Consider the following 13,530-nt stretch of genomic DNA (forward strand, 5'->3'; position numbering starts at 1 on the left):
ATATCAGTATAAAATAATACAGTAAATGCTCAGTAAATGTTAGTCAGTATTATCACTCTATGTCTCCTTCAATCTTCCAGTGACTGGGGTCTTGCTACTTTCCAAAGCAGCCCCCAACACTGTCTTAATGAATATCAAAATAGGCTTAATGAGTAAGAAAAACTTAAATTTGTAGTTAAGTTTTTCTAAAACTTTGAAATCCATTGGCCCAGACTAAAGCAACAGACAATGGAAACTTGGCAGTAGAGAGAGACACAATTACTTTCCCACTGACTGAGTGAACAAAAATCAACTGCATGTCTATAAAATAACACCAAATATCCAAGAAAGAAATTTTACAAAATCCCATTTATAAGAGCATCAAAAAGAATGAAATGCTTTGGAAGACAAACACGGTAAAAGCTCAGTAACCAAAAACTATACGACTCTGATGAAAGAAATTGAAGACACAAATAAATGAAAGCAGCCCATGTGCATGAATTTAAATTATTAAAATGCCATACTATCTAAAGCAATTTACAGATTCAGTGTAATCTCTATTAATTCCAATGACATTTGCCACCTTATAGAAAAAAAAATTCTAAGGTTCAGACAGAAGCACAAAAGTCTCTAAATAGTTCTCAGTAATCTCGAGCACAAAAAACAGACCTTGAAGCAATATACTTTTTAATTCCAAATTATATAAAAAGCTATAATAAAAAAACAATATGGGATCAGTATTAAAACAGACATAAAAATTGAACAGTTACATAGCAAAAAAATAAAGGTTGACAGAGTTATAGATCAATGAATGGAACACAACAAAAAACAAAAGAAATAAACTTAGGCATTCACGGCTAAATTTTGATAACAGAACACACAATGGGGGAAGAAGGGTCTCTTTAGTATGGGGTTGGAAAAACTGAGTAGTCACAGGTAAACTATATATATATATGTTCAGCTATTTTACAACATACACAAAAATCAACTGGCAATGGAATAGAGACTTAAACTAAGTACATGAATCATAAAACTCCTGGAAAAAAAACAAGGAGAAAGCTCACTGGTCTTCACAGTAATTTTTTGCACATGATACCAAAAGCATGTGCTACAAAAGCAAATGTGCACGAATGGAACTGCATCAAATTAAAATGTTTATGCATGGCAAAAGAAAATAAAAAGACAACCTATACCACAGGAGAAAATATTTACAAACCATCTACTGAAGAAAGGGCTAACATCTGTAGTGGTTGACTGCTGTCAACCTGACAGGTTTAGAAATTTAACTAAATGAGCTCAACAATTCTACTCCCTGGGGTGCAGAAGACCTGCCTTGGGGTGGCTCATTTACACCCTAGGTTGGAGAGGCCCCATCCTAGAGCTGCTCATGGCCTGGACAGGATAAAGGAGACATGAAAAACGGCTTTTGTTTCTTTGGAGGAGATTCAGTCTCAGGCTTCAGCTTGGATGGTGTCTCTTGGCTTCCAGCACAAACTTCAGCTGCAGTACCTTCAGCCTTTGGGCGTAAGCTCTTCAGCCTTCCATCGCAGACTCACTGGCCTCCTGATACAGCGTGGCAAGGCACACTGCGTGAACTCCAGGCCTCGGACTGTATCCTTCGGTCTGCGGTGTACAGACACCCTCTCATGCCTCCTAACCCAATTCTGTAGATGACCATCATAAGCTGATCGTGTAACACATTTGTATACCTTGTGTTATATGTTTCTCTAATAAAATACTGACTGATACAATATGCAAAATATATAAGAAATTCATACAACTCAAAAAAAATGTGGCAAAAAAATGTGGAAGACACACAGAAACATTCATTATCAGTAATCAGCAAGTGATTTCTAATCAAAACTACAATAAAACCAACTCACACCCACTGTGATGGCCACTATCAAAAAGTCAACAAAAAACAATAGCAAGCAAGCCTGGTGAGGAAGCAGAGAAGGGAACTTTACACTGCAGGTAGGAATGCAGTTTGGCACAGCTACTATGGGAAACAGCATGGAGTCTCCTAAAGCAAAACAAAAGGAACCTATCATAGGACCCAGCAATGAGACCCCTGGGTGTATTTGCACAGGAAGTAAAATCACTACCTCAAAGAGACATCTGGGACATGGGGGGACATACGCCCCATGTTCATTCCATGATTACTCACCGTAGCTAAGATATGATGCAACCTAAGTATCTGTCAAGAGATAAAGAAAATGTGATCCACACACCACATAATGCAATACTATTCTACTTTTAAAAAAGAAAAAAGAAAACCTTGCCATTTGTGACAACCTGGAAGGACCTGGAGAACACTGAACTAAGTGACATAATCATAATCAGTACTGCCTAATTTCACTTACATCTGTAATCTTAAAAAAAAAAAATCATAGAAACACACAGTAGAAAGGTACCTCCCAGGGTTAGAAAAAGCAGGAAGATGTTACAAGATAAGTAAGTTCTGGAGACTTCATGTATAGCATGATGATTATACAAGATCAGATGATGTAGATATACTTAAAATGTGCTAAAAGAACAGATTTTAGGTATCTTTGCTACACACATGCACAAGAGCAACTAGGTAGATATGTTAATTACCTTTATTAAGGCGATTATCTCCCAAGTATACGTATATAACAACATCATATTGTATTTGTGTATGTGTAGTTTTGTTGGTCAACTACGCTTTGACAGGAGGGATGAAAAGACAAACCCATAAATGAATGTGCGCAAAGTATGTTTTATTTAGTAAAGCATTTTGTTACTGCTTGTTTCAATACAAAGGCTAGAAGATGATAAGAGGATCTATAACTTAAGAATTAAGATTGTAAAGGAAGCAGCAGGGATCCAAACAAATGAACTGCAAAGGCTATTCACAGATATAATCAAGGAGAATTTCCCTAATATGGGAAAAGGTAAAGATACTCAGATCTATGAGGGATACCGGACCCCAGGCACCTACAACCCAAACAGAACTACACCCAGGCATAGAATAATCAAAATTCCAAAAATCCAATAGAAGAACAGAATATTAAAAGCTGTCAGAGACAAGAAACAGATCACTTACAAGGAACACCCATCAGAATTACAGCAGACTCCTTGGCACAAACCATCAAATCACAAGGGGCGTGGGGCGAAATAATTCAAGCTTTGAAAGACAATAATCTCCAGCCAAGATTGATATATCCTGCACAATTGTCCCTAGAAATTAATGAAGAAACAAGGTGCTTCCAGGATAAAGAGGAACTAGGGAAATTTGCAACCACCAATTCAACTCTACAGAGAATACTACAGGACATTCTAAGAGAAAAATACCAAGACTCCAGAAACAGTGGCAGAGAGGCCACAATGCAGAAAGCGAAATGAAGAAGACAAACTGACAACTAATGACAGAAAAAGAGCTCAACAGAAATGAGGCAGAGAAGGTTGGATGGTATGAACAGCCATTTTGGAGAGAACAAGACATCATAATAGCTAGTGCTGATTTAATATGATCTTGTTTTGAAGTCCCATCAAGCTTTTGTTCTTTTCTCTCCATCGGTCTTAACATGTTGTATCTTATTGGATTTTATTATATGTGATAATATAAACAAAAACTTTTATAGACAAGGAAATAATACAGAAAACCATTGTTCATTTTCTGTTAGTTGGTTCTAAATACCCTGTAATACTGTCATTCTCTCCAATGGTTTTACATTGTCTCGATATGTTTGATGCTACAGTATACAAAGTTATACTTAAAGATTCCAAGGAAAGAGACACTATGGTAACTACTTTTATGTCGGGATATCTTATGGTGAAACACTATTTTGCTTAAATGGTTATGTTCTGACCTGTGCTGTTTTGTTGTTATGTCCTCTTTTATCTCAATCTCTTTATTTTTTTTTATTTTTATCTTTTTAAGGGAAAAAATAAAAAATAGCAGGATATATTATAGTAACCCACTTTGATTTCTTATTAACTTGATTTGAAACCCTGTATTGCTCTCACCATCTTCTTTTGACTGATTTTCCTCTATTCTGTTTTGCTTGACAGTACCAAGTTTGAGAGTATAGGCAACAACTGTGAAGACAGTAAGATTCACTATGATGCCCATTCTGGTTTGACTATTATCTTCTTTTGAAATCCTGTAATGTCTCCAATGTTTTGGTTTTATTGGTTTTGTTCTTTACTGTTTTGTTCAACTTTATTATAACCGATGATATAGGCAATTCTTTTTAAGATAGCAAGAGGCATTATGGTAATCATTGTTGATCACCTTGTATTCTGCTTTTACATTATGTACTATGTCCATCCTTTTGATTTGACTGACTCTGTTTTGTTATGTCACATTTGTTTTTATTCTCTTCAAAAAAAAAAAAGTAAGAACTGTGGGAGTAATAAAACTCAAAATGTGTAATTGTCATTGTAAAAAAGAACGGAAAAGAAAGTGCTCTAAGGGATATCATTGTAAAAAAGAGAGGAAAAGAAAGTGCTCTAAGGGATATAACTGCGTATATATTTAAGCATATAAGATAGATAACCATATTACTGAGTTTTTGTTGCATCATTGAACAGAACTGTTTGCAGTCTCACTGTTTGAATGTCCACTTTACATGCTTTAATTTTGTAACCTGAACAACTATTTCTAAGATGACAATATGTAATCTATTTAGTAGTGATTTTGTACTGTTTATTTTTTTTTGAAATTCTGTGTAACTTGTACACTTTTTGTTTTTATTCTTTTTCTCCTTAAATAAAATTTTTTAAAAAAAGAATTTTGAGTGTATTTAATTTCCTAGAGTTTGGAACCATAAAAAGAAGTTTTACAAATAAATAACATTTTGTATATTTAAGGTCTACAACACATTGTAAGATATCTGTATAGTAAATTACCCTGGTGAGGCAAATTAACATATCCATCATTTCACATAGTTAACCACTTTATCCCCACCACCATGGCAAGCACAACTATCATTTGTTCACTTGACAAAAATCTTAAACAAATACACAATCATTAACCAGAGTCCTCTAAATACCTGTCCACAAATGTGTAAAGAAAATGTCATACAGGCTGGGGATTTAGCTCAGCAGCGTAAGTGCCTGCCTTGCAAGCGCGTGGTCGTGTGTTCGATCCCTGGTCCAGGTTTAAAAAAAAAAGAAAAGAAAAGAAAATGTCACACACACACAGAGTGAAATCTGTCGTAACATTTATGAACTTGCAAGTCATTGTGCTAGGTAAGGTTAAGTCAGACTTGGAAAAATATTGCATGACCTCACTTATATGTGGAAACACAGGGTGAGAAAGTGCTCAAAGACAGAGATAAAAGTGAACAGTGGAGGGCTGGGGATGTGGCTCAGTGGTAGTTATTGCCTTGTATGCACAAGGCCCTGGGTTCAATCCCCAGCACCACCAAAAAAATACATAAATACAGTTCAAAAATTACATCAAACAATGGTTACTATGGTGATACAAAGACAAAACGTGGAGATGGAGATTAAAAGACTGAAAAATAGCAGATCTGCAGGCTGGAGGGCATGAAAATGATTCATTTGTTGATAAGGCTAGCACAACTCTGTCAATGAAAGCTGAGAAAGGACAAAGGTTTCACAGGTAGCAAGATAAGCAGTGTTTCTCCACTTTATAGTAGTGTTACTCTATTGTTAAACTACTAGAAGGATAGCAACATCCTGAAAATATTTCTTCACATGCTTCATTCAGAAAAGCCGGCACTGAGTCAATGGACACTTGTCCAGTATAACCTGTTCCAAAGAGCTTTCTTTAGTCAGAAGAATTAAAACTTGTACATGAATATATCTCAGTTCCTCTTTTTTTCCCCCTTTTCCTCTCCCCTTCAGCTCCTTTTACCCTTAACGTCAAAGCTTTGTTTACATTTTTTCCTTCTTTCCTCATTTTTTTTCTTTTCTCTTCCTTCCTTTCCTCCTCATCCCTCTCTACTTCCCCTTGTCATTTGAGCATTTTCTTCCTATTTCATAATATCTACACATTCTGGTCTATACTTACACTTTTGATTTCTCACACCAGAGAGACAATGTGATATTTACACATGTTCAATTTATTTTACTTAAGAGTATGGTCTCAAAAATGCATCTGTTTACCTAAAAATGACTCAAGTTTATCCTTCATGGCTCAATAATATTTCATTGTATTAAAAAAAAAAAAAACCACCATAAAAGCAGAGTGGAAAGAAAAAGAGAAAGCCAGCCAGCCAGAGCTGTATATAAAGAAGATTTAAAGGTTCCAGGAAAATAAGAACTTATTTTGAGCTAATAACACTTGAAGCATTATTATCAAAAGAACTTACAACATAGTAAAAATAGGGTAATATTTGATGTCAACTGACAGGCATTTGTAGTGAATGACCAAGTTCAAAGACTCATTTGGAGTTGTTAACTATCCCATCTGAAAAATGCAACTCTCGGTTTACCCTTTTTTTTTTTAACTTTTCTTTCTTTTCCTTCCTCTTTTCTTTATGAAATGAGGTCTTGCTAAATTATGAAGGCAGGCCTTAAATCTGCAATCCTGCTTCAGCCTCCTATACAGCCAGGATTACAGTGTCCAGCACTATGCCTGTTTTAAATTGCTCAGACTGGGCTCAAACTTATGATCTTCCTGCTTCAGCTTTCCAAAGTACTGAGGTTATAGGGTACTTACCGTTCTTAAAGTTGACTCTAATAAACAGGGAGCCACTCCTGTTCTGAAAGGAAAAAAAGGAGCCAAACAGAGTTCTGTGTTGGAAGATATTTAAATCTAAGGATAGCATGAAAGGGGGGAAAGCTCTATCACTGATCAAGAAAAGAATGCAAGAAAAAAATAAAAGTTGTCCAATTTTAAGCAACTCTCTAAAAAATGTACTGGGTGGAAAAGTAAAACCTGAAGAGCTAAACAGTGCTTTTATTCCATTGTCCAAATCTCCAGGATGTAGTTGAGAAGGTCACAGTGGATGCCTTCTTTCACTACTGAATGCCTTAAAGTCATTTATTTCTTTTTTTTTGGCTTTTTTTTTTTTTTTTTCATTTTTATCGGTACCAGGGATCGAACTCACGACTGCCTGCTTTCAAGGCAGGTGCTTATGCCGCTGAGCTAAATCCCCAGCCCCCTGAGCTAAATCCCCAGCCCCTAAAAGTCATTTATTTCTATCTTACATATATTTTAGATGTTTGAGCTCTCTCCATGGAGTATTTGGAGTCAGAAGGAAAATGATCTCTTCCCATTTAAGCATTTAATTATGTGCTGTTTGCGATTCCAGAAGGTAAAAGGGCTTTCCAATGTCTCAGTTGTGAAGCAAAAATTTTCTCCCAGCTACTTTGATAGGTTTACAAATAGCCTCACCTCAGCTCCCAAATCCATGAGCAAAACAACAAAATTCATGTACAGGAGATTGAATCTAGACTCATATTTATTACCATACAGTAAACTAAAGTCAAAATGGATCAAAGATCTGAGTATTAAAACAGAAACAGGCTGGGGATACAGCTCAGCGGCACAGTGCCTGTCTGGCAAGTGCAAGGTTCTGAGTTCAATTCACAGTACTCCCCCCCACCAAAAAAAAACCTGTCTGCTGGAAGATAAAATAGGTAAAACCCTTGAAGACATAGGCATAGGCAAGGACTTTTTGAATAGAACCTCAAGGGCACCAAAAATACTAGAAGTCAACAAATGGGCTTTTATCAAATTCAACAGCTTCTCTATAGCAAAAGAAACAATCAAGTGTGAGGAGACAATACACAGTATGGGAAAAAAATTTCCATCTATTCTCAGAGGACTCATATCTAGAACAGTTAAAGGACTCAAAAAAAAGTAGACCCTACCAATAAAAGACCCAGTGAAAAAATGGGTGAGTGAAATGAATAGGGACTTCCCTGAAGTACAAATAGCCAATAAACACATGAAAAAATGTTTAACATCACAGGCCATTCAAAAAAATGCAAATTCAAACAACACCGAGATTGCATCTTATTCCAGAAAGAAGGGCTATCATCAAGAAATCAAACAATAACAAATACGGCCTTGACTGGGGGAAAAGGGGGTACGTTTCCTCATTGTTAGTGAGAATGTAAACTAGTATAACCAGCAGAGGAATCGGTATGGAGATTCCTCACAGAACTAAAACTAGAAATGCCATTCAGCCCAGTTATTCCTCTTGTAGATATCTTCTGGAAAGAGTTAAAGACATCACACGCACCCCCATGTTTACGACAGTATAAATTCATAACTGCTAAATCTTAGAAATAGTCTACATGTCCCTCAACAGATCAATGAATGAAGAAAATGTGGTATGTATACACTATGGAGTACTACTCTGCCATACAGAAGAATAAACGAGTCATGTGTATGAAAATGGACACACCTTGAAACCACAATAATTAAATGAAATAAATCACACAAGGTTAAATATCATGTGGTGTCTCTTATATGAGAAACTCAAAATATAAATAAAACAGCAAAATAAAAGAGAAAATAGGGAGACATCTTTTTCAGGTTGGAAAGGGATCAAGAGATGCAGGGAGGTGAAGGAAGAGGGAGAAGAGATGAACAAAGAATTAAGATGTGTTATGTACAACTCCTCAAGAAAACTGTAATCAATATGCACTGCAACCATTTACAAATAAAAATGCAAACTCAAGAAAATTTTTAAACCCATGAAATCTAAGAATTTAAAGCAGTGAGAGGCACTATATCTCTTCCTCTTGTAATAAAGTGCTTCCTTAAATTCTTAAAGTACTTCCCATGAGACATCATGCTGCTACACCATAACAGTAAAAACTACACAAATTGAAATATTGGAATACCTCGCCCTCAATGTTAAATAACATAAATCACCAAAACATGGCTTTAGGAAGACTAATGAAGCCAGACATGCGCCTGTAATCCCAGCATTCTGGGAGGCTGAGGCAAGAGGATCACAAATTAGAGCCCAAGGGAGCCCTTGTGTCAAAATCTAAAAATGTAAAAAAGTGTCAGAGGTTTGGCTCAGTGAGAAGGCCCTTAGTCCAATCTCCAGGACCAGAAAGACCAAAAAGGGGATGCAGCCCAGTGAGAGGTTTACAGTAGCATGTTTGGGAGCCCGGGTCCAAGTTCCAGGACTGAACCAAGAAAACCGAACCCGTTTGGGGATGGTTGGTTTCTCTGAAGGCTCCGCTCGGGCAACCCTAGCTCCATCGCTGACCGAAGGAAGCAACAGAAAAGCCTGCACACAGACGCCTGCACACAGACGCGGCCCGGAGGAGGCAGGAGCGCCCCCCGCAGCCCCGCCGCGAAGCCGGGCAGCCTGACACAGCGAGGCCAACCAGGCAGAAGTGGAGGCCGCGTGGGGTCGGGGAGCCCCGGGCGGGCGGGAGCCCGGCCCCTCACCTGCCCGCCGCCGCCCGTGGCCCGCCGCTCACCTGGCAAAAGCAGCGCTGTGCCGCCGAGCCCGGCGTCCCTGGCGTCCCCGGCGGGTCCGCCCCGCCGCCCGACCCGTACAGCCACGCCGCGCCGAGCAGGCCGATCACCAGGCCCCAGCCGCGGCCCATCCCGCCGCCGCAGCCACCGCCGCCGCCGCGCGCCTCCAACGCCCCGCGCCCCGCCGGCCGCGCGCTGCAGATGAACCACAGCCTCCGGGACCAAGGCCCGCCCCCTCTCCACCCAGGCCCCGCCCCCTCCACCCAGGCCCCGCCCCTCGCTGCCCGGCGCCGAGGACGTGCAGCGCCGCCAGCCACCCCGGCCCCGCGTGAGGCCACGCACGCTCCCGTCCCCCCGCCCCGCCGGGCCGCCCGCAGGCTTCTTCCGGGTGCCCCGCCCCTCCAGGCCGCGAGTTCTGGAGCCGCCTGCACGCGAGGGGGCTTCTGCGACCCTGGCTGTCCTGTCACTGAGTCATGCTGCGCCACCGCCCAAGAGCAGAAGAAACAGGTGGAGTTCACTTCGCGATGATGTTCTATTAAACCCCGGGGCTGCAGCGTGTTTCAAAATGCAGCCTGTGTGAAATGCATTCATCACATATTTCATTTTTCTTAGGTTATCTTGAGTTCCGGTGTGTATTTGCTGCGAACTAGAGGGCGACCTGTAAGACCGGTCGCACAGACAGGAACAGGGAAGGGTAGTGAGCAAGGGCAGGGACCTGGGCAGTGCCAGAGCCAGGTCCTGTGACACCACCACCACCCCCGCCCCAGGCTGTAAACTGGCAGTATGGGCCTGACCTATGTATTTTCAGTGTATTGGTACATTTTAGGTGTCCATATCGATCACATTCGTCAGAGAGAATTTGTATCTGTACATGACATAATCTTATTTTTTTTCCCATTCTCCTCCTCCTTTCAACCCCTCTTCCTGCCCTTATCTACAAAGCTTTGTTTCCATTTATTTTTCTTTTCTCATTTTTTCTTTTCCCATCTTTCCTTTCCCCTTCCCTAGTTCTCTTCCTCTGAACAATTTCTTCGTATTTCCCAATATCTGTTGCACATTTTGGCCCTTTTTTGTACTTTCAGTTTCTCACACCAGAGAAATAATGCAGAGAAATATTTACACGTGTGTCTGATTTATTTCAGCTAAGAGTATGGTCTCAAGGTGATTCCATTACCTAGAAATGCCTCCAGTTTGTCCCTCATTATAGATGAGTAAGTACTTCATTGTATAAAAAGACCACTTCATCTTTACCCATTTATTGGTTGATGAGCATTTGGACTGCTCCCAAGATTTAGCTATTACAAACTATGCTACTATAAATATAGGTGTGCATATGTCTCTGGGGTATGATGCTTTTAATTCTTTCAGAAAGATACCAAGAGGAGAATAGCTGGGGCCCATGGAATCTCAAGTCCTAGTTTCCTGAGAAATCTCCGTACTGATTTCCACAGTGATTGCACCAATCTACCAACCGTGGAAAAGGGCTCCTTTTCCCCTACAGCCTCACCAGCATTTGTTATCGGTTGATTTCTTGATAATAGCCATTCTTTCTGAAACAAGATGAATTATCAGCATTACTTTAGTTTGTATCTCTCAACTGACAAGTGATGTTAAACATTTTTTCATATATTTATTTGCCATTTGTATTTCTTCATCTGAGAATTGCCTGTTCATCTCAGATGCCCATTTTTTGATTGGGTCTTTAAATTTAGATATCTGATTTTTAAAAAATTTATATGTTCTAAATAGAAGTCCATTGTCTGAGGAATAATTGCCCAAAATGTAGTCCCCTCTCTGTGGTTTGTTTTTTCACACTGTTGGTGGTTTCTTTTTTTTTTTTTTTTTTTTTTTTGTCTTTTTTATTTTTATCGGTACCAGGGATCAAACTCACGACCGCCTGCTTGCAAGGCAGGTGCTTATGCCACTGAGCTAAATCCCCAGCCCCTGTTGGTGGTTTCTTTTGCTGTGCAAAAAGCTTTCTAAGATGAGATCCCAGTTGCTGATCCTTTGTTATATTTTTCATGAGATCTAAGGGGGTTTTGTTCATGAAGTCTTTGCCTTCAGTTGTTTAGCTGGATACAAACTAAACACTCAAAAATCAGTAGCATTCTTGTACACAAATAACAAACTCACTGAGAGAGAAATTAGGGAAGCAATGCCTTTGACAATAACACTGAAAAAAATAAAATATTTAGGAATCAATCTAACAAAGAAAGGATCTTGGCATTGAAACTACAGTAGTCAGAAAAAGGAGATCCAAGAGGATATCAGAAAATGGAAAGATATCCCTTGTTCTTGGGTGGAAAGAACCAACACAGTGCAAATGGCCATACTTCCAAAATTGATACACAGATTTAAAGCAATCCTTATCAAAATACCAATAGCATACCTCACAGCAGTAAAGACATTTCCAAAATTTATTTGGAACTGAAAGAGACCTAAAATAGCAAAAACTACTCTGGGCAACAAAGGCAAGGCAGAGGCATAACTTGAAACTATACTACAAAGCTACTGTGATAAAAACAGCATGGTACTGGCCAAAAAATCAGATCTGAGAATCAATAGAACAGATTAGAAGATGCAAAAACAACTCCAAACACACTCAACTACACCTTGTTTTTGACAAGGGGACCAAACATGTTCACTGAAAGAAAAGACAGCCTCTTTAATAAGTGGTGCGAGGACCGGGGGTTTAGCTCAGGGCTTAAGTGCCTGCAAGGCAAATGTGAGGTCATCAGTTTGATCCCCGGTACCCCAAAAAAAAAAAAAAAGTGGTGCTAGAAAACTAGCTTTCCATATGTTAAAGACTAAAAACTAAAACTAAACCGTGTCTCTCACCATGCACTAAACTAAAACCAAAATGAACCAAAGATCTGAATATTAAAGCAGAAACACTAAATCTGCTAGAACAGTATTTTTTTTTTAAGAAGAAAATTCTGTGGTGAAACTGGAAGCTTTTTCAACATCTCGCCCGTTAATAGTTGAAATATTTTGGGCTGTCAGGACATGGGTTAGATGTTGAGGCCCTGAGTTTATATCCTAGCAATAGCCAATTAAAATTTAAAAATCACAGGTTTTTTGCAAAGGCAAACAAGCCAGGTGTGGTGGGGCACACCTGTAACCCAACACTTGGGGGGCTGAGGCAAGAGGATCACTATGAGTTCAAGGCCAACCTGGCGTACATAGCAAGACCCTGACTCTAAATAAACAACTTAATTAATTAAATGGGCAAACAAGCTGAACATTTTCCCAAAGATTACATACAAATAAATGACTACTGGCTTTACAAAAAGTGAAATATCATTAATCATCAGAAAAATGCTAATTCAAAACAGTGAGATATGGCTTCGTATCTGCTAGACTGGCTGAGAGAGAAATAATAAAAACAGCTGTATTCAAAAGAGGTACTCAATCCCCAGTACTAAAAATGAAAACAAATGCTGTACAATCATTTTGAAAAATAGCATGAAGTTTCCTCAAGAAATTAATCATAGAAGGGCCAGGGATTTAGCTAAGTGGCGTAAGTGCTTGCCTGGTAAGCACAAGGTTGTGAGTTTGATCCCTGGTACCAAAAAAAAAAAAAGAAACATAGACCACCATATGATCACTTGGAGATTTACCATAGTTATGCATCTATATCTAGGTGAATTTAAACAGGTATGTCAAGGAAATATCTGCATGCTCATATTCATGTCAGCATGATTACTATCTAATCTTTGGTGGTTTTTTGCCCATATGTCCACCTCTGAATTGTAAACTCCTCAAGCAAGAATTATATCTCGAACATACCCGCGAGAACTAAAGATCTTCACAAGCAACTTTGCTCCTGTATTGGAATGAAAGTCTCTTTCCTCTGCCCACAGTACTAATTTTTCACAGTAACCAGAAGAGCTTCTCATAGTTACTAATCATTGAAGATTTGACCACCAAAAATGAGGAGCACAATAAGCAAAGGGGAAACTAAACCAATAAAGCCTGAGCTTTCAGAAGGAAGGGTGACTCTGCTTACTATTTCACCCTGATGCAATCCTGTGTAATGTGGAGGAGTTTATTGTTTCCATGACACAAGCTCCATTGCCTACAAGTTAAACTTTTACACAGAACAGATTTCTAGCAAACTTAGAAACATATTTATGGAAGGCAATTTTTCTTTATTGTCCTGATAA

General features: G+C 39.1%; 1 protein-coding gene and 1 long non-coding RNA gene across 2 annotated transcripts in view; both read right to left on the reverse strand.

The window, feature by feature from the left end:
• The window catches only part of Ero1a (endoplasmic reticulum oxidoreductase 1 alpha), a 43,264-nt gene extending 33,706 nt beyond the window's left edge, over positions 1-9,558 (reverse strand). Inside the window, exon 1 of the mRNA XM_063247752.1 lies at positions 9,367-9,558. Within this exon, the coding sequence (XP_063103822.1) occupies positions 9,367-9,495 (129 nt within the window). The 5' untranslated portion in view covers positions 9,496-9,558. The remainder of the gene's footprint in view (positions 1-9,366) is intronic.
• Positions 650-9,359, reverse strand: LOC134475820 (uncharacterized). The gene is made up of 2 exons (XR_010047087.1): positions 6,635-9,359; positions 650-5,095 (listed from the first exon to the last, which is right to left on the reverse strand). It is a non-coding gene; the product is annotated as an uncharacterized LOC134475820 (long non-coding RNA).
• Positions 9,559-13,530: the final 3,972 nt, after the last annotated feature.

The sequence above is a fragment of the Cavia porcellus genome, unplaced genomic scaffold, assembly GCF_034190915.1.
Source record: "Cavia porcellus strain 051 isolate PalLab524CR breed Dunkin Hartley unplaced genomic scaffold, mCavPor4.1 scaffold_1, whole genome shotgun sequence".
NCBI classification, from domain to species: Eukaryota; Metazoa; Chordata; class Mammalia; order Rodentia; family Caviidae; genus Cavia; species Cavia porcellus.